The sequence below is a fragment of the Mauremys mutica genome, chromosome 23 (assembly GCF_020497125.1).
Source record: "Mauremys mutica isolate MM-2020 ecotype Southern chromosome 23, ASM2049712v1, whole genome shotgun sequence".
Taxonomy (NCBI): Eukaryota; Metazoa; Chordata; order Testudines; family Geoemydidae; genus Mauremys; species Mauremys mutica.
In genome coordinates, this window is record NC_059094.1 from 3,478,345 (window position 1) to 3,500,259 (window position 21,915).

The 21,915-nt window shown below is 46.7% G+C and overlaps 1 protein-coding gene across 5 annotated transcripts in view; it reads left to right on the forward strand.

Moving 5' to 3' along the window:
* The window catches only part of EYA3 (EYA transcriptional coactivator and phosphatase 3), a 139,925-nt gene that overhangs the window by 93,577 nt on the left and 24,433 nt on the right, over window positions 1–21,915 (forward strand). For all 5 annotated transcript variants that reach the window (XM_044997652.1, XM_044997651.1, XM_044997650.1 and 2 more), the window contains 5 exons: window positions 6,161–6,246; window positions 7,568–7,751; window positions 12,165–12,304; window positions 14,279–14,362; window positions 21,154–21,243. In XM_044997652.1, coding sequence (XP_044853587.1) covers window positions 6,161–6,246; window positions 7,568–7,751; window positions 12,165–12,304; window positions 14,279–14,362; window positions 21,154–21,243 — 584 coding nt within the window. The remainder of the gene's footprint in view (window positions 1–6,160; window positions 6,247–7,567; window positions 7,752–12,164; window positions 12,305–14,278; window positions 14,363–21,153; window positions 21,244–21,915) is intronic.

Genomic DNA, 21,915 nt, shown 5'->3' on the forward strand with positions numbered 1-21,915 from the left:
CACTTTGAATGGATACAATTGGGGCAAGATGGGATTTGTCCAGGCTGGAAAGGAGGAGGGTACAGCAGTCAAGACACAAGGCGATGGGAATCGGGAGGGAGTTGTGGTTGGAGAGGAAAGGATGTTACTCAGGAAAAATTGGCAGGGTTTAGGCACTGCCTGGTCATGGGTCTCTAGAAAGAGGGAGATAACCCACAGGGATGGGCCTGAGTGACATGAAGGATGGTAACTTCATGCATGGTGACTGGAGTTGTGGGAGGAGATTAAGAGGTGAGGCTGAAAGAGAGAGAAGGCACTTGATGAGGAGAGGGAGAATGTTCCGGATTTAGGGCAGCATGATAAAGAGGGAAAAGCTAGAGGGGGCAAAAGGAGATAGGCTGGCAAGAGGACAGGGAAGGGAGAGAAGAGTGAGTTGCGATGTAGCTAGGCAGGCTCTCCATCTAGTTTTAAGCCGGACAGTCCTGCTTTTCTAAGGATTGTCCCCCGTCCGGTACTGAGACCAAACTGGATGTGGTTTCACCAGGTATTGGATGGGGGATGCCATTTTGAAGAGTCTCCTGCCCTCTGGCATGACCTTGCTATATGGGGGTGCAGCAGCACGCTTTTCAAAGTGCTGTCCATCATGTGACATGGTGTGTGCGAGATCACACAAGTGGGGGTCGGCCCACATCATTCCCGGAAGTACTGGAATGTCTGGTGTTCTGTGGATGTGTGAGTGCCCATGCTAGATGTAACCAGGGGCAAGCTTAGGTAGGGCTTGTTGATGACGACAGGAAGTCTGAATGAAAAGGCTGGGGTGGTCTGAGCAGGGGAGGTGCAAATTTAGCAGCGGCATTTGGCCAAGCAGGAGATGGTTAAAGGGAAAGAGGAGAGAGGTCTTTGCCTTGGGGACAGTGAGGGGAGGGTGACTTTGGGGGATAGTAGGAAGAAAAGCTTTACAATTTAGCAAGGCACTGGATGCTGGGAGGAGGAGGGAGCACTGAGATATGAACCTGGAAGAGAGGGAGGGAGAAGTTATCAGTGTAGACAGAAAAGGAAGGGAGATGGAATGGTGGAGTTAGGAGGAAAGATCGGGTCAGTTTTTGAAGTGAATGTGGTAGATTTGGTAACCTCACCATAGAGGTGGTAGTTGAAAGTATCCAAGAAGTTAAGGTCACTGGGAGAGGAGAAGAGATGGATACTGAGAACAGAACAAAAGCTTATGCCCAAATAAATGCCTTAGTCTCTAAGGTGCCACAGGGACGACTCCTTGTTTTTGCTGATACAGACTAACACGGCTGCCACTCTGAAACCTAGAACTATTTGGGACACCGAGAGAGCTGCTCCTCCCCTATTAAAGGACATGCTGCAGAATAAGATGCAGTCAGCAAGGTAAGAGGAGATGCCGGAGATCTCTGACACACAGAAGAGATGAGATTGGAAGAGAACATGATCAGCTGTGTCAAAAGTAACAGAACGCAAGAAAGATGAGGGCAAGAAAGAGCTCTGTAGATGTAGCTATTAGACAGCCAGTAGTGGTGATCCTGGGGAGGCCATTAATGTAGTGGAAAGAGCAGAATCCAAAATGGAAAGGATCAAGGGCAGAGCTGGAGGAGTGGAAAAGCACTTTAGTAGAACAGACTGTTTGATGACTTCAGAGTCAAAGGGGCTAAGGGAGATAAGGCGGCAGCTAGAGTCTTAATGTTACTTAAGCATAATTATTCAGAATAAATGCTCTTTAAAACAAACCCTAAAAGCCGGATTGAACTTACAGGATAATATGTATTGAGTGGTATGTGGTTATGCTGTATTATCGGCCCAGTCGATATGTATTTTAGTCCAAGTTCTGCATGTTTTGGTCTTCAGACTTCTGCCTAAGTAATGCCTTGGCTCAGGACTCTGGTGAATGCCCAGGTGCACTTACTGACTTTGCAAACTAGGGTAGTATACTCAGATGAACATAAATGCTCCCCAAGGAGCTGAAAAGCAGATGTTCTTTGAGCTAATTTTGCTAATGTATACACCCAGGAACCCACAATTCCCGCCATGCGTGCCAGAAGGGGCACAAACCACTCTGGTCAGATGTGGAAGGAACCGCTGTTCCTTGTCTCCCTCACTGCTCCACTCCATGTAGGAGCAAACCAGCCAAGTTAAACTTACAAAATCTGTCAATTCTACTTCTGCTTCGCTCTGCTCTCTGTTATTAGCTTGTGAAGCAGAGCAGAATAGGGCATTTTAGGATGGTCGAAGCAGAGCATTCTGGGGTGAACGGAGCAGTGAGGGGGACGGTGAAAATGCAGGGTCTGGAGAAGCAATCTGGAAACAGGAGGGAGAAGTAAAGAAAACCGGGGGCGGGGGGGAGGGGTAACAGAAGGAAGACACAAACCTCTGTGACTCCATTTAAACATGGAACATGGGGATAGTTCCTTTTGGCATGTCAGCAGGGCAGAACGATGTTGCTGTATTTGTTACACTCACACACAGAAGAGTTGTTGACCATCAGGGTAACTTTGCTGAAAGAGCATTGCTGACACAGCTGAATATAACCCTGTAAAAGACCTGGTACATTACAATGTGTAAACAGGTGGGCCATGACAAGGCAATATCCTCAGGGTGTTGGGTAACAAGAGGAAGCATGAAGGGGAGATTGTCTGTGTTGCTACCAGAATCCCAGTATGTTTTTTTCCTTTCTAAGGATCCATTTTAATGTAGCAGCAGTCTCCTGTCCCTGGTTAAGGTTGAGACTTGCTTTTCATTGTAAGCCTGATCTTGGCCTCCCCTCTAACGCCTCAAAAATCTTTTATTTCAACTTCGGAAAGTGTGTGTGGCCTGTGGCCATTCCTTGCTCAAATCTGAGATGCTTCTTTGATCCCAAGGGGTAGGCAAGGGCAAGTCCTGGGACTCGAGATAAAGATGGAAAATCTTGTTACGCTTAGTGTTACAAAACCGTTCTGTACTGTTCACAAAGGTGAGGGATCTACAATGTGCCATTATGGGTACCTGTGAACAGTGGGGGCACAGCAGCAGCACAAGGACTCCACCTCACCTTGACCCTAGTGACTCCTGTAGCCCTACAGAGCTCTTAAGCTTTGCAGGTTTCCCCAGAGGATCCTACAGGTGTCCTGGTTATCTGGCTTCCTGACCGGCTTCCCCAACCATTCTTCCCCCCCCCCGCGCTCTGTGGGCTCTCAGGCTTCTCCTAGTTCCATACTGGGAGCAGGAATCAGATTTTCCTCCCCACAGACTTTTCAAAGGAGTTTCTGTAGGTCTTAATGGATTCTGCATGGGGCCAATGGCTCTGCCAGTGTGGGTGAAGCAGAGGTAGGGCACTAGGTGTTTCCTGTTGAGAGATTCCACCCGAATGGGGCTCACAATAAATAGTTGGTTCTCTTTCTCCAAGAACACATCACCTTGTGCAGTTGTTCCCCATCTTCCCCTTTCCTTTCTAAGGCTTCTGTCTGGGGGCACAGAGATCCCAAGGTGATGAAATTCCTCTGAGGCCTCCACAGGATCCATTGCAGAGTTCAGCTTCTGGGTTGGTGAGGAGAGTTTCCAGACAGCTGTGCTGTGTGCGTTGTTCTGAGAAAGGGCGTCTTCTAAATGTGCTAAACTCCTCTTTCCTTCGGGCTTCCTCTTCAGGGTGGCGTTCCTGCACCAATGGTCTCTTTAGAGAAGAGAGCATTACCTCACTGTCATTCTGCGTTTCTTGAGATGCCATCTTGGAGGGTTCTCTCTCACCTCTCTGAGGGAAGGTCACCTTTCTTGGGATTTTTTTTCTTGCACCGGGGTTTTCCTTTTTCTCTAAGGCACATCTTGGATCAGTTTTTCTTTTCGGGAGCTTCACCTCCTACTAAATTGAAGGAACTGACTGGAATCCTCAAAGGGCAGCATCTAGACCGCCAGGAGGCAGCATTCGATGACCAGGAAGGGCCTGGTGTGAGCTCTTCCCTTCTGCTGCCTCCCTCAAGGATGGGAAAACACCAAATCATTGAAGAGCCTGGGTTGTTGTTCAGTTTCATGCTGAGATTCCTCCACAGGTGGTATCTGTAGAAAATGACTTTTTTTTTTTTTATGGCAGGAGATAAGATGGGTGATACTGTGCAGTTTCCACAAAGATCTCTTTACAGTCTATGCTACCAGGAACCTTTATTTTTATGTAGTTTGGGCAGGCATGATGGAGGCATAATGGCATTCTCTGATTGAACCTAATGTGTACACTTGGATTTCACTGGACTTGTCATTTTGTGTTTCGGCCTCCTGAGACCCAAAACAGGCCACAGTCTAATCTGACTATTCTGCTACTTGAAAACCATAAATGCTGCTAATTTACATCTGTCCCCAAAGGGAGGCATAGAGGGCCTCCAGGGATTCAGGTGAACTAAAATTGACTGAAAATGCAACACTTCTAGGGAGATTTAGGTTTGATTTTAGGATAAGCTTTCTAAGGATAGTTAAGCACTGGAACAGGTTGCCTAAGGAATCCCCATGACTGGAGGGTTTTTAAGAACAGGTTAGACCAACACCCGTCAGGGATGGTTATACTTAACGCTGCCTCAGCAAAGGGGAATGGACTAGATCACATCAAGAGGTCACTTGCAGCACTGCATCTCTGATTTCTAAGATCAGGGCCCCATTGCACTAGGCGCGGTGCAATGGGGTTTGGAAAAAATAACCCCAACTATACATACAATATGATGGGAGCTAATTTAGCTACAACGAGTCAGGAAAAAGATCTTGGAGTCATCGTGGATAGTTCTCTGAAGATGTCCACGCAGTGTGCAGAGGCAGTTAAAAAAGCAAACAGGATGTTAGGAATCATTAAAAAGGGGATAGAGAATAAGACTGAGAATATGTTATTGCCCTTATATAAATGCATGGTATGCCCGCATCTCGAATACTGTGTACAGATGTGGTCTCCTCACCTCAAAAAAGATATACTGGCAATAGAAAAGGTTCAGAAAAGGGCAGCTAAAATGATTAGGGGGTTGGAGAGGGTCCCATATAAGGAAAGATTAAAGAGGCTAGGACTCTTAAGCTTGGAAAAGAGGAGACTAAGGGAGGATATGATAGAGGTCTATAAAATCATGAGTGATGTGGAGAAAGTGGATAAGGAAAAGTTATTTGCTTATTCCCATAATACAAGAACTAGGGGTCACCAAATGAAATTAATAGGCAGCAGGTTTAAAACAAATAAAAGGAAGTTGTTCTTCACCCAGCGCACAGTCAACTTGTGGAACTCCTTACCTGAGGAGGTTGTGAAGGTTAGGACTATAACAGCGTTTAAAAGAGAACTGGATAAATTCATGGTGGTTAAGTCCATAAATGGCTATTAGCCAGGATGGGTAAGGAATGGTGTCCCTAGCCTCTGTTCGTCAGAGGATGGAGATGGATGGCAGGAGAGAGATCACTTGATCATTGCCTGTTAGGTTCACTCCCTCTGGGGCACCTGGCATTGGCCACTGTCGGTAGACAGGATACTGGGCTAGATGGACCTTTGGTCTGACCCGGTACAGCCGTTCTTATGTACTAGTAAATTTGTATCTGTAAGTGTCTCACAGAGCTGCTGTCAACAGTGATCTCAAGGGACCTGTTCCAGAAAATACTTGTAATTTCACATAGATTTCAAAGGTTAAATACCAACAGTTTCTCAGTATGAAGTAGCTTTATATGTAATTATTTAAATGGGTTTTAGTATTTCCTGAAGTTGTTGAATTCAGTGGGATCAAGTATTTTAAGGCCTCATCCACAATGTTGGATAAAATGTTATCAGAACTAATTTAAATGCTATTCAGATTTCTTACTGTTAATATTGATTGATTTGTTTTTATCTGTTGTAACAAATACAAACAAATACATCTTGTGTTCTGGTCTTTGTTGTCTCGAAATTTGAAATACAAATTAATAGAAAAACACATCACATTAACCTAATTTGCACTATTTGTGTGACAGGAATCGAGGGGGCAAGGCTTTTTGAAAAGTGTTATATAGCACATTATAAAAACATAGTTTTAAAACATTACGCTCCATCCCTACTGTCCTGGCAAACCCTGTTTAAGCTATTAGTTAGTGTAGTTGGGGCTAGAAATGTGACTGCTTCACAATTACAATAGGTCTTCTCCCTTTTACGTTATTAAAATGTATTAACATATGGTCATTCTTTGATTTATTTATTTTTTTACAGCATCAACTACCAATGCTAGCCCAGTCTCCACATCCTCGACTGTTATCAATATTTCAACACCAGCTGTAGCCAGCATCTCGCACCAGGTAAAACATCTTGCTAGTTTTTCTTCTCTCAGGCACATCTGGTGTAGCTTTTGTTTTCAAATATTCTGACATCACAGTAGTTGGAGTGTAACTGATTCATTTTTTTTTTTTAGTACTTTAAGTATTTTAAGGCTAAATATTTGTAACCACTTTAAATGGTCACCAGAGCTTGTTCACTGCAGCATTTTCTTGCCAATTGGGACACCTAGTTGGGGCATGAAGTAAATTCAAAATTCTGTTGTTGGGCACTGGATTTACAGAGAGCAAGTTCACTGTGTGTGGAGAATTAGTTTTGTGATTAAAGTACAGGACTGGGAGTCACGAGATAGTTCAGTGGTTTGAGTATTGGCCTGCTAAACCCAGGGTTGTGAGTTCAATCCTTGAGGGGGCCATTTAGGGATCTGGCGCAAAAATCTGTATGGGGATTGGTCCTGCTTTGAGCAGGTGGTTGGACTAGATGACCTCATGAGGTCCCTTCCAACCCTGATATTCTATGATTCTCCTGACCACCACAGATTTCCTATGGGACCTTGAGCAAGTCACTTCACTTCCTTGTACCTCAGATTCCCACCCTGTCAATTTTAGAGAGAAGTGAGGGTCAGTAACCATAAAGCACTTGGAGATCCCTGTGTGGCAGGCACTACAGAAGTGTAAGTAGCATAACTATGATTAGCTTAGGGCTTATCTACACTTATAACACTACAACAGCACAGCTGGAGCACTTCAGCGTAGATGCTACCTGCACCACTGAAAGGAGGTCTTCTGGTAGTATAGAGGATCCACCTCCCCGAGCGGGAGTAGCTAGGTCAATGGAAGAATTCTTCTGTCTACACAGTGACTTAGGTCAACTGAACTATGCTGCTCGGGGTGTGTGGATTTTGAACAGCCCTGATCGACCTAGTTATGCCAACCTAATTTTCAAGTGTAGAATTCTACAGCGAAGAATATAGTCACATAGCTTTTTAAACCCTTCTCAGGCTCCCTCAGCAGGGAAAGGGGAAGGGGATGCATCCAAAGAGTCTGACAAGATGGTGAGCAGAGAGGAAGAACCCTTCTGATATAGTTGGAATTTAAAAACCATTCATTAGCAGGCAACACTGTTTCTTCTCCCTCCGTAAGTCTGGAGTGGGCGATCCTGTCTGCCTACTTGCTCTTTCTGCTGTAGAGTCTCTCATGGTGCTGGGGACCAAAGCAGAGAGAGCCTGAACTTTTGCTGGCACTTCTCTGTCCCAAGGGCATTCTAGCCCAGCAGCCCATTTGGTTTTCAGTGTTTTCTGAGGAACAGCCTTTTCCTACCTTATTTGATCCTTTCTTTGAATAGGAATATCCTACCTACACAATTCTTGGCCAAAGCCAGTACCAGCCATGCTACCCGAGTTCTGGCTTCGGGGTTATAGCGCCAGCAGACAGCAGCATGGAGAGTACCACGTTAGCAACCACCACATATCCAATTGAAAAAGCAAATGCCATGGTGCCTACGCGGACAGCGCAGAGACATTTATCTGGTAAGTGCTGCAGCTTTAGTAGGGTGGATTTCAGACCCCCTCTGTTATAAGGCATGCTGGCGGGCCTACCGGGGAGTGCAATTCAGAAGTGTAATGAGGGGCATCGTTGTGTGTTGATGTGTGCAGCACATATTCCGTCCATTTTCAGGGAAGGATTTTTGCCATTTTTTGGGCCTAAAATATCTGTTTTCCTGACCCATTCTGCATCTATGCTCCCACTACACACCCTTCAGTATGATGTGGAAGACTGCGGCGGTCATATGGTAATAGATGCCATCTGGATTAAACTAAAGAACCTTCTGCCTGTCTCTGGTGGCTGCTGTCAAGTGGGAATTAAAGATCCCTTGGAACACTTCAAATAAAAGTTAAAGATAATTTTGGGGCAATGGCCAACATTCCCTCTCTCAATAACATGCTCTCATGTATAAGCTAGTGCAGCTGTGTCATTGCACTGCGGGCATCTAACTCACTGTTGTGCAAAGCACTTCGGGATTCCTTAGCTCTGAAAGTCACCTGCATGAGAACAAGTTCTTTCCCAGCATTCCTCATGAAATTCTTCCCTTTCCTTCCTCCAATCCCCTTTGTCATATTAACTGGCACTGATGAAGGCAGCTCTGCTTGTTGCCTTTTCCTCCATGGTGACATCCGTTTGTTTCACAGTGCTTCTGAAGCAACTTTCTTCTTCCAGGGAGGGGAAACCAACATATGCTAAGTAAAGACTCCTTTCCGAGTGGATCAAGTTCCAGACAGTTCCTCTAGCTCTTAGCGATACCCGGAGCCATCCCATTAGTTGTTTCTAAGGCCTTTCAGGGAAGGGAAATGAAAGTTAAACCAGGCTCTGCAGAGGAAGGAGAGATGACATTTTCTTTTCTAAATTAGCAGATGTTTTGCCCCTCTCTAACTCTGATAGACCCAGCTTCCCCGTGATGACCACTTCCCTTGGCTATGGTAGGATGAGCTGGTGAAAGTTAGGGTCTGGGGAAGGTTGTGAGGAGGGATCCTGAGGGAAAAAGAAACACTCACTTTGCACTTATTTTTATGGGCTGAGCTTGAGGCCTTACGCTCAGTTTGACGGTATTTGCCTGTCTGTCTGTCACGGCATAACTTCTGAATGCCCTGTCCAATTAATTCCAAAGTTCAGCAAATGTTCTAGGTATCAGTGTGCACCCTGTTGTGTTGGGGGGAAATTGGAAAACCAGGAAGGGGAAAATGCAGGATACATGGAGCCCTTACCATGTGTTCAGTGTTTTTAGCACAGCCACAATTTCATGCACCTGAGCAAATGTCTGTAGATCAAAGAACTGGCAGATTACACCGATGAGCATCTTCCAGCATAACAGTACCCTGCATCTAATCTCTGCCCACCCTCCCAATAGAGTGTAATGTGTTAACACCCTGAATTACTTTCCTCCCAGACAGAAAGAAGAGAAATAATAATTATGAGTAAAGGTGGAGGGTCATATAGAGCTGTGGTTGGGGGTGAGAAGAATGGGGGCATGCACAGCGCCCCTGACATGAGGGGAAGAAGGAGATAGCAGAAAATCCCAGTGGGGAAAAGAATAGGGGATCTTGGTGTGGGAGTAAGGGGGGCGCGAACACCTTGGGAATGGGGGACCCTAACTGGGAGGGGGACCCTGGTATGAAGGAAAATGGGGGTACACACAGAGCAAAGCTACTGACATAGGAGGCAGAATGGGGGATCCTGGAATGGAGGGAGGAAGAAATGGTGGCACACACAGCCCCTGGCCTGGGGTAGAAGGGGGAATGGGTCGCACACAGCCCCTGACTTGGGGGTTAATGGGGGATCCTGGTATAGAGGGAGGAGGAAATGGGGGCACACAGAGCCCCTGGCATGAGGGGTGTGTGGGAGAGTTGCTGGGAGTCCTTAAAGTAGAGGGGGATGGGAGGGTGGCCCACATGGGTCTGATGGAGGGATACAGTGAGCCCCTGGTGGGTGCAATGAACTCAGCCGTTACAACCTATGCAGTGTCCTATCCCCTAGTATGTGTCATAGTCACACACAGAGATTTCATATGTAGAAATCCTCTCATCAGAAGGATAGGGTTGCCAACCTCCAGGAATCTCCAGGAATGAAAGAAAAATCTTTAATTAAAGATTGTCATGTGATGAAGCCTTCAGGAATACGCCCAACCGAAATAGGCAGCCCTGTCAGAGGATGTGAAAGCACTTTACAAACCCACATTGTACAGCTGGGAAAATGAGACACCAAGAGGGGAAGGATGTTTTAAAAACAGAGAAAAGATGTAAGAATAATTCAAGGCCTAGAAAACCCGCCTTGCCGTGGGTGAGTGAAGGAGCTCAACCTGTTCATCTTATCACTCATCTATAAATATTTACAGGGACAAGATTTCTGATTGTAACAGGCTCTTTAATCTAGCATTCAAAGGCATAACAAGATCCACTGGCTGGGAGTTGGTCAGCAAAGTTCACCGGGAACTAAGATGTACAGTTTTTTTTAATAGTGAGTGTAATTAACCATTGAAACAGATTGCTAAGCAATGCAGTAAATTCTCCATGATTTGGACTCTTTAAATCAAGATCAGATGTCTTTCTAAAATAAATGCCCTAATTTAACTACAACTCATTGGCCTTCATGCTGGAATTGTTGGGTGAAATGTCCTCACTGATCTGAGGCAGAAACCAGGAAAAGAGAAGTTCCAGAAAGCACTTCGTATATAAATGTCTTTGTGTGTCCCATTAATTTCCCCAGGCTTTTGTCAGGTATTTTAGTTAAAAGATGCAGCAAATGTAACTGAGAAGGATTTAACTGTTGGTCCAAAGCTGTTTTCCTGTTGGCTGGCTGACCTTTTCTGCTGACGTCATGTCATGATTCAACTCACAATAGTGCATGACTGGGACCTCATCACCAAAAACCCCACATCCCTTTCTTACAGGGGTAGAGACGGATCTATAACTTCCTGAGCCCCTTGCAGTAGGATTGAGGGGGCAGTGGTGGTTTCCCTTTTGATGTGCCACTGTGGGAGGAGTGTTAGGCCAGAGCCTGGCTAGGCTGCTTGGCAAAGGCTGAGAAAATTGTGGGGCCGAGTTTAACTAGCTGCTGCTTAAAAAAACCTGATTTTAGATATAGGGTTTCCAGTTCAGTAGCTTAAAATACTTTAAAGAGGGAAATGAATGTCTACCATTGCGCCTCACTTGTTAGACCTGCTGCCTTTTCAGCAAGGTCTCTTGGTCCTCCAGCAACAGTTAACTAAACGGGTGGTTTAATACTCCCTGTTGAGTCTCTCCTATTTCACACTGCATTGAAAGTGGTACAAGGTACTAACCGCTGGGGGATGGTCAATGAGGAAAGGCCTCCAACTAGCCCAGGAACCTGGGGGAAACGAGATGTTAGATGAACTAACTTAATAATAAGTGTACTCTAAAATGGGTCAGAATCCTTTCCAAGAGAACTCTTTCCCAGGGCTCAGGGTCTTGCGGGAACCCTCTACAAATAGTGAGTTATCATTTTTTAAATGAAATTTAAATAGAAGTAGCTCTAATAGCAGTAAGGCAGAGGAGGGTTGTATTCTTGGTACAATTCTAGGTGGCTGGAGGACCTGTGCCATTGATCTTGTACCTTACCCAGCCTATAGCATTCATTTCTGGGTATCTCTACACCAGGGATAGGCAACCTATGGCACGCGAGCTGATTTTCAGTGGCACTCACACTGCCCGGGTCCTGGCCACTGGTCCGGGGGGCTCTGCATTTTAATTTAATTTTAAATGAAGCTTCTTAAACATTTTAAAAGCCTTATTTACTTTACATACAACAATAGTTTTGTTATATATTATAGACTTATAGAAAGACACCTTCTAAAAACATTAAAATGTCTGACTGGCACACAAAACCTTAAATTAGAGTGAATAAATGAAGACTTGGCACACCACTTCTGAAAGGTTGCTGACCCCTGGTCTACCCTATTTAAACAAAAAAAAATCTACGGCACAAGTCTCAGGGGCCAGGGCACAGGCTTGGGCTGTGCGGGCAAAAATTGCAGTGTCGACTCTCAGACTAGAGCCCAGGCTCGAGCCCCTCCCCTCGTGGAGTCTCAGACCCTGGGTTGCAGCCCAAGCGTCTACATTCAATTTTTAGCCCCATAGCTCAAGCCCCACAAACCTGAGACACTTGACCTGGGCCAGCAGTGTAGACGTACCGTCTGACTGTGCCCCCATCATGGCTTACTGCTGAATTGACTGGGGAGATGGGTATGTATTGACATGACTGGACAGCAAAACTGTGCCTTTGCTGGTGCCTCAGTGAGGTGCAATAACATCTCATGTTTCCTGACTCTGATATATGGCCAAGAGCTGTCAGGAGGAGAGGTGTGTTGGCCTCTGGGTGCTCATTTTGTATGATCATGAGATGGAAACAGTGTTGTGTGTTTCTTCTAGGAGATCCATCCACAAGTCCATCTTTGCCAAGAGCAACAGCCAGTAAAGAGTTAGATGAGCAGACTAGGAAAAACATGGCTGGGAAAAACAGGGGCAAGAGGAAAGCAGATGCCTCCTCCCTTCTGGACAGTGAACTGGAAGTAAGTGAACAGTCTGGTTTTCTGAATAGTCGTTTTGGAAGAGCAGTCAGGTCAGCGTGTCTCCCTTCCCCTTTCTGGCAGGGGAAAGGGGCTGGGATAATTGGGTAAAAAACAGGAGGAACACTGGAAGTCCAGAAATGCCGCTCTCTAACCAGAGGCACAAAATTAAGACACTGTTGATGGAGCTCAATAAAAGAGCGGTGGGCCATTCCTATAGGGGACACTGCACCTAACCACAAAGTGGGTGACAGAGCAGGTTTGGCCTGAAGAAGTTCGTCCTAGGGTACTTAAGGAACTAGCTGAAGCTATCTTGGAACTGTTAGCAATTATCTTTGAGAACTCCTAGAGGACAGGTGAGGTCCTAGAGGACTGGAGAAGGGCAAACCTTAGTACCTAACTTTAAAAAGGGAAGCAACAAGGATGCAGGGAAACAAAAAACCAGTCAGCCTATCTTTGGTACCTGGGAAAATATTGGAACAAATTATTAAGCAATCCTTTTTAAGCACCTAGAGGATAATAAGGTTATAAGGAATGGCCAGCATGGATTTTTCAAGAACAAATTATGCCAATCCAACCTAATTTTCTTCGTTGTTAGGGTTACTGGTCTTGTGATTGAGGAAGCAATAGATATGATGTATCTTGATTTTTAGTAAAATTTTTTACACAGCCCCACATGACATTCTCATAAGCAAACTCAGGAAATGTAGTCTAGATGAAATTACTATAAGGTGGGTGCACAGCTGATTGAAAGAGTAGTCGGAGTACGTATCAATGGTTCGCTGTGAGACTGGTAGGGTGTGTAAAGTGAGGTCCCGCAGAACTCTGTCCTGGGTGTGGTACTGTTCAATATTTCATTAATGACTTGGATAATAGAGAGTATGCTTATAAAATTTGCAGACAATGCCAAGTTGAGAGGGGTTCCAAGCGCTTTAAAGGACAGGATTAGAATTCAATACAATATTTTAGAACTGGTCTGAAATCAACAAGGTGAAATTCAGTAAAGACTAGTGCAAAGTAATATACTTAGAAAACAAAAATCAAATGCACAGCTCAAAATGGGGAATAACTGCTAAAAAGGATCTAGGAGTTCTAGTGTATCACAAATTGAATATGAGTCAACAATGTGAGGCAGTTGGTATCATGCTAGGGAGTGTTAGCAGAAGTGTTGTATGTATGAAAAATCCACACCCCTGAGAGATGTAGCTATGCCAACCTAATCCCTGGGGTAGACACTGTTAGGTCAACAGAAGAATTCTTCCATTGACCTTGCTACTGCCTCTCGGGGAGGTAGATTAACTACTTCTCTGTAGTGAGTGTCCACACTGAAGCGCTACAGCAGCTCAGCTGCGCCATGTGGCTTTTTACTATATACATATCATCGGATACAGGAGGTAATTGTCCCGCTCTACTCGGCACAGGTGAGGCCTCAGCTGGAGTGCTGTGTCCAGTTTTGGGTACTGCACTTTAAGGAAGATATGGATAAATTGAAGAGAGTCCAAGAGGAGAGCAATAAAAATTATGAAAAAGCTGGACATGTTTAGTCTTGAGAGAAGAAGACTGAGGGAGAACTGATAAGTCTTCAAATATGTTAAGAGCTGTTATAATAAGGATGAGGATCAATTATTCTCTATGTCCTTTGACGGTAGAACAAAAAGTAATGGGCTTAATCTGCAGCAAGGGGTATTTAGGTTAGATATAGGGAAAACTTTTTTAACTATAAGGGTAGTTAAGCTCTGGAGCAGCCTTACAATGGAGGTTGTGGAATCCCCATCATTGGAGGTTTTTAAGAACAAATCGGACAAACATCTGTAAGAGATGGTCTTGGTTTACTTGGTCCTGCCTCTGTGCAGAGGGTTGGACTTGATGACTTCTCGAGGTCCCTTCCAGCCCCACGTTTCTATGATTTTGCTGTTTGCTGCAGCATGGCAGTTGGAAAATCCCAAGATTAACCTCCTTTTGTAATTCCTTTCCCAGCGAGTGTTTCTGTGGGACTTGGATGAGACCATCATTATTTTCCATTCCCTTCTCACAGGGTCGTACGCCCAGAAATATGGAAAGGTAATATTGTCTTACCTCTTTCTCAGAGGTAAGATCATAAATGTTAACAATAAGTATACATTAATTGTAGGTGAAAGAAGTAGAAAATTCATACTCCTTCTTCGAGTGATGGTCCTGTTGTATTCCATTGAGGGTTATATGCATGCCTCTCCTTCCCTGCCCACACCCAGGAAGGCCAGACTTCTCTGTGCCTGAAGAAGCACCTCATGGAGGTTGCCAAGGGACCGCAATTGGATCTTGTCTGGGGAACCCTCCCCTGCCCCCATACATCAGCCTGAGCAATCCAGGAGTGCACTTCCTGCTGCGGAGTCCCAGTCCAGTTCCACCTGTACCAGCACTATGGACCCCATGGTGGGGCCTAGCCATGAAACACGGAAGCATGTGCATAAGCATGGCAGTAAGTCTTCCTCCAGATCCAAGAAAGATGCTACGCTACCATGAGTTCTGGCCATGGTGGAGCCCACAAGAGTGACAAGTCACATCGTTCGCCAGATCCACCAATCCCGGTTCCTGAACCACGCATCCCTCCTGCAATGGCTTCGCTGGCACAGCATGAATTGTCTGTCCTGAGGCAGGTCCCCTTACTGGCCCTGGTTCTGTCCGTGGACCAGATGCCGTTGAAGCCAGGGAGAATTGGATGTGCTCTTGGGCCTCACAAACTGTGTGCCTTAGAATGGATAAGGTCTCCACGTGTTCTGGTCCATTCACCTGCTAAGAGGACCCCCTCTCCTACCTCAGATCTGCCTCCTTCTGGTCATGTTCCTACAACATACCCCATTCCATCAGCACCCCCATTCATGTAAGATTCTGATTCCTCTGAGTCTGAGGATTCGTATGCTACCTATGGTCCACCACTTTCTCTTCTTTCTATGAAGGTCACTAGTCTGGTGGCTATCACCTCTGCAAGAAGAGTTGGCAAACCCCCCCCTTTCACCACTTTTCATAAGGATATAGTTTTGTTGCACTTGCATCCTAATTTTCTGCTTCCACTTCAATCAACCTATACATTTGCCAACCTTCTTTCCCAAACCACACACCTCAAATGAGGAATGGCAGCTTCACTCCCTCAATGTCCATAGGACCCTGGCCTTTTATCTACAGAGAACGAAGCTCTTCTGGAAGTCTCCTTGACTATTAGTTGCCATAGTGGAGAGAATTAAAGGCCAGGCCATCTCCACCCAGAGAATCTCAAAGTGGGTCTCAGGATGCGTTAAACTCTATCAATTATCGGAACGGTCCCCACCAGGTGGGATATGGGCCCATTCCACAAGAGCACAAGCATCAACTACCTCCATACTCCACAACGTGTCCCTTGCAGACATGTAAGGTGGCCACACAGAGTTCGGTACACACCTTTTAGTCTCATTATGCTTTAGTTCATGATTCTGCAATGGACACCTCATTCAGTGCAGTAGTCCTCCATTCCACGGTTCTCGTCATCTTCCTCACACCCTCCTCCTACATAGGTACTGCTTGTTAATCACCGTCAGTGGAATACAATAAAGGCCCATCACTTGAAGTAGTAGTAGTAGTGGAGGTTACTTACCTGTAACTGGAGGTTCTTCTTTGAGTGATTGCTCATGTGCATTCCAATAGGTATGTGCACATGCCACATGCACGACAGCCGGAAAGCTTTTCCCCTAGCGGTACCCATTGGGTTGGCTGTGGAGACCCCTAGAGTGGTGCCTTCATGGTGGTGTATATATGTCCCTGACAACCCGCCACCTGCTCAGTTCCTTCTTACCGCCCATGACAGTCGTTGGAACAGCTCAGTCTCTTGCTTCTGCAAGTGCCTTACTTAGTGGTTCCCTTGTTTTTCTGTGTAAATAGTTCAGTAGTTGTTAGTTAATAGTGTAGGTTAGTTTACCTTACTTCAGGGGGTTCCCCCCCCCCCCCGCTCTTCACTCCCCAGCACTGGGGCTTGCCTCGGTCTCAGGGGTTTAAGACGTGGGAGAGGTGTGCAAAACCTATGCCAACAAGCGATCCGCACGCCACCTGTCTCAAGTGCCTTGAGGAGGGCCATCAGACAGATAAGTGTCCTATTTGCAGGAGTGTCAGACCTAGGACTAAGAGAGAGCGTGACTGTTGCCTGAATCCTGATGGAGTCGGCCCTTCAGCCAAAGCAGACACTGGCATCCTTGGTGTGCAGCGCACTGGCCTCAGTGCGGGATGTCCCAGCACTGAGGAAAGACTCCGCCAGGGAGCACGGGCATCGTTCCCTGGCCCACAAGGCCAGTGCCACGCGGCGGCACTGTTCACAGTCCCCGGTGCCACATAAGAAAAAGAAACCAGAAAGGGGACGTTCCCCTATCAGGAAGCCGAGGAGAGATTCCAGTGGGGTACGTCCTTTGGTGGGACACCCTTGGTCTGGTCCCCAAGATCCGGCGCCATTGACTCTGGCCCCAGTTGCAGAGCCGTTGAGTCCAGTGAGAATGGACTCTCCTACCCGGGACAATTTGGAGGATGAGCTTGACCTCCCCTCCACTCTGGACACACATGAGGCGGCTCGAGACCTCATTGCCATGACGGCACAGTACCTGGCTTCGCAAACTCAGGCAATGCCAGTAGCACCAGCGACGGCATTGACTGCAGCATCATGCCCGGCACCCCGGACGACTCTGACACCCGTCACGGCACTGATGGTGGCACCGCCGTTGATTCATCATTGGGGGAAGCCCATGATGTTATAGCGCCGATCTCCCTCTCCCTAGCACCGTCAGGCTCTGCTCCCCCGTGGTTGGGTACAGAGTACTCATCAGAGTCAGACGCAGAATTGTCTGTGTCCTGACACAGCCACCACCGTTCCCAGTCCCGGCACCAATCCTGGCACCGTAGACCAGCGGAACAACCAGCACCAGCCATCACTTGGCCATCCCAGTGGCAGGACCCAGTGCAGTGGCCTTTTTGGATCCCTTGGGCCTACCACCAGGCTCAGGGTCAGGGATCTAGACCTGTATCGGTGGTATCGGCCCCTCCATCAGCGACGTCGATGGCACGCTACACCCCTAGGGCCCCTGAGGACCCAGTACAGGACACGGCTGTTGAGCAGCCACATACAATCACAGCCCCATCTCCACCAACGTTGGTGGCACCTGATCCTCTGGTCGCGGGCAGCTCCGAGGTACTTGGGAACTAGAGAACCTGAGGGGTAGGAAGACTTGGGAACCAATTCCTCCTCCTCACTGGACGAGGTGGTGGCGGGCACTTCCACCACTCTACCATCAATGGACACCAAAGGCCACCAGGACCTCCTTAGGAGGGTGGCAGTTAACCTCAACCTCCAGGCAGAGGAGGTTATGGAGGATTCAGATCTGATGGAGGACATCCTCACTTCCAAGGGTCCTTCTAGAGTGGCCTTGCCTCTCGTAAGGACAATTCAGAATACCATGAAGGTGCTCTGGGAAACCCTGGCCTCTTTTCCCACCAATGGCTAAAGGGGTCAAGAGATGCTACTTTGTGCCGCAAAACGGCTATAAGCACCTTTTTACCCACCCCCAACCGGGGACTTTGGTGGTTGATGTGGCAAACCACAAGGAGCAACAAGGACAACCAGTCCCCGCACCTAAGTCACGTGATGCCAAGAAACTGGATCTCTTTGGCCATAAAGTCTATTCGACTGGCGGGCTCCAGCTTCAGGTAGCAAATCAGCAGGCAGAACTTAGCCAATACACTTTTGATTCCTGGAGCTCGTTGGCTATGTTCCAGGAGTTAATCCCAGCTGACTCACGCAAGGAGTTTGGTGCGCTTCTTGAGGAGGGTAGAGTAGTATCTCGGACTGCCCTCCAGGCAGCCCTGGACGTGGCGGCCTCTGTGGCTCGAACCATGGCCACTGCAATAGCAATGAGGAACAGTGCATGGCTACAGGTTTTGTGTATCCCACCGGAGGTTCAGAACACTATATAGGACCTCCCATTTGACTGTGAGGGCCTGTTCACCCAAAATATGGACACGCACCTGCACAGACTGAAGAACTCTTGGGGACTCTGAAGTCTCTGGGGCTATACACCCCAGTGCCTCAGAGAAAGCCCTTTAGACCTCAGCCCCCATCCCGCTTCTACCTGAGGCCTCCTCAGCAAGATCCCCCTAGGAGGAGGGGCAGAAGTAATAGGAGGCGCCCACCTCAATCCTCCTCGGGCCAAGGCCAGGGTTCAACCAAACAGCCGCCTGGCCCCAAGCCCAACTTTTGAAGATGCGCCCGAGGACGGTGCATCAGTCGCCATCTTGCATTCCCCTCTCTCTCCCCCCCCCCCCCTTTTGTGAATCGACTCTCCTGCTTCTACTGTGCTTGGTCTCAGATCATGTCAGACCGCTGGGTCCTCAGCACAGTGGGAGCGGGATATTCTATCCAATTCTGTTCCCTCGCGCCCTCCCAACCCCCTTCCCTGTTCCTCTTCAGGGACCCCTCTCACGAGCAACTCCCTTTTACAAGAGGTGCAATCGCTCCTCGCTCTAGGGGCAATAGAGGAGGTTCCTCAGGAATTCAGGGGCAAGGGGGTCTACTCCCGCTGTTTCCTCATCCCGAAGGCCAAGGGTGGGCTTCGGCCTGTCCTGGACCTACGAGACCTCAACACGTTCATAAAGATGAAGTTTCGCATGGTCTCTCTGGCCGCCATCATTCCCTCTCTGGATCCAGGAGACTGGTACACCACCCTCGACTTGAAGGACGCATACTTTCACATTGCTATTATCCCAGCCCACAGATGCTTTCTCAGATTCGGGATCAGTGGCTGGCACTACCAGTTCAGGGTACTCCCATTTGGCCTGTCAGCGGCCCCCCAGATGTTCACCAAGTGTATGGCTTCCTCCGCAAGCACCAGATGCTGGTGTTCCTGTATCTGGATGACTGGCTCATCAAGGCCGAGTCCCAAGCACAGGTAGCAGAGCACATGTCCGTGGCCCGGGCTACGTTTCACAGGCTGGGTCTTATATTGAACGAGCCCAAGTCCACATTGACCCCCACACAAAGGATAGAGTTCATTGGCACTCTCTTGGGCTCCACGCACGCAAGGTGTGCCTTCCGGAACTGCATTTCAAAGAGCTCACAAACATTATCCAGACCCTTCTCCACTTCCCCACAACCACGGCCAGAAATTGTATGAGACTATTGGGGCACATGGCAGCCTGTACAGACGTGGTACAGCACACCAGGCTATGCCTGCGGCCCCTCCAGGCCAGGGATGGCTCTGTTTTTTGCCACCCCAAGCATGGCAGTCAGGCAGCTTTTGGTGGCGTTTCTGTGGGAGGTCTGCCCCAGTCACGCGGATTCGGCGGCGGTTCTGTGAATGATCTGCTGGTCCCGCACTGGCATACCCACCGCCAAATTGTCACCAAAACTGTGGGACCGGCAGACCTTCCCCAGGATAACTGCTTGGAAGTTGCCTATTGGAATGTACATGAGCAATCACTCGAAGAAGAAAAAAATGGTTACTTACCTCTTGTAACTGTTGTTCTTCAAGATATCTTGCTCATGTCCATTTCAAATCCTGCCCGCCTCCCCACTGTTGGAATATTCTGGCAAGAAGGAACTGAGCAGGCGGCGGGTTGGCAGGGACATGTATACACCGCCATGTAGGCGCCACTCTAGGGGTCTCCATAGCCGACCCGATAGGTACCGCTAGGGGAAAAGCTTTCCGGCAGTCATGCACGCGGCATGCTCATACACCTATTGGCATGGACATGAGCAACACATCGCGAAGAACAACAGTTACGAGAGGTAAGTAACCGTTTTTTCTTTGAGATGTGTGGTTCCTATCTGTATTCCAATCCCACTCTCTTTCCCCTCTGCGGTGGAGAAGGAATTGGAGACACAGTTGGTCCGCCTGCCCTTTGTCGCCTCAGGCGAAACCACGAGGCAATGCAGAGGCACGTGCACAGACTGGACACTACTATTTTGAAAAGCTCCGGCTCTGGGCACATGGCACATGTGTATAACCCTCAGGGGAATACAGATAGGGGCCATGCATCTTGAAGAACTGCCAGTTACAGGTAAGTAACCTCTCCTTTTATTTGAACAAAGGGGTAACCACTTCAAAGAAGAGAATACTAAATCAAGTACCTACAGAGCTAAGAGGTGAAGACTGCAAACACATTCATTTTAATTAAGTACTAGGCTCTGAATTGATGTATTTTTGAAGTGCAGATGCTGGCAGAAGTTAAGGATCATGCACTGTGTAATTTCAGCCCCTTTGCGCTGAGATCATATAACTTTCATCATTTGGAGGTTTCATTTGTCAAATATTTTAAGTGCTTAAATGTAAACTAAAAATAATATTTGTTTTGGTTTACATTTTAAAAATAAGTCAGTATTACAGCTGCTATATAATTTTCAAAATAAATGAGCAAAGCACATTAAGCTTGCTTTTTTATTGTGTGGTCACTTTCTTGCTAACTCCAGTAATTAACAAAGCATGTCCCTGTCATTAGTATGAATCAGTGAGTTTCCAAGATAGAGTGAAGATAAATAGAGCCTCTCAGAAACATACTGAACAATCACAAATAAATTTTTCTGTTTTGCTTCTGGAAGTATATCTGTCCAAGCTGCACAGCACTATAGTTTGATTTGTTTTACTTTGATACTTTACTAGAATCTGGCTTTTCTTCAAGTGCCCACAATATTTTAGGGGTATTACAATCCATACAATTGAATGGTATGAAAAAAACCAACAACCCATGCCAGCACATTTTAGCCTTGGGATCCAGTGGGAAACCTGTGAAACTTCATTGGCAAGAGGTTTATCTCTACTTTAGTACAGAACCAGGGCAAAATTTTCTTTTCCTGTCTTGTTTTCCAGGACCCAACTCTAGTGATTGGCTCAGGTCTGACAATGGAGGAGATGATTTTCGAAGTGGCCGACACACACTTATTTTTCAATGACTTAGAGGTATGTGCCAGTTGTTTGTTCAGGAAGCTGAACATCAGAAACTTCCGGATGCGAATACTATTTCTAATGACACAAACAAGTGTGAAACAGAACTAAATATGAAAAGCTAATAGCATCTACCAGAACTAAAGCTGTACAGGAACAAAGCTGATGTGTGAGCCAAGATCATACAAAATGGAACACACTCAGTCAATCAGCCTGCTGTAATTGACAAATACAGAAATGCTGTTGAGGTGTGTAAGGCCTCGCTTCACTCAGCCAATCATAATAATACATTATAAATTAGAATATTATATATAATAAATATGGCTTACCCAAGGAGGTGTGGAAGTACTTCAGATTCTGCAAATAAATGGCTGGGAATAGAAATCAGATCTTACTGATGTCTAGTCCCTTACTATAAATCCTAGTTTACATTGCCCCTGAGTATATACTTCTGTTTTTAAAAGATAACACTATAGCTGCTGGGTTTAGATCAGGAACCATGAGCTATTACATGTGTGAGCATCTCAGTGTACTCCACAGTTGCTTTTAAAAATGCAAATATTAGCAAAACTGCCAACAATTTTCATTCGTGTTTTCAAAAACGTAATTTTTTGTTAATTTTCTGCTGGCCCTGTTTGGCATTGAGCCTTGCAAAGAAAGCAATCAAGTTATGTCACCATTCCAGCT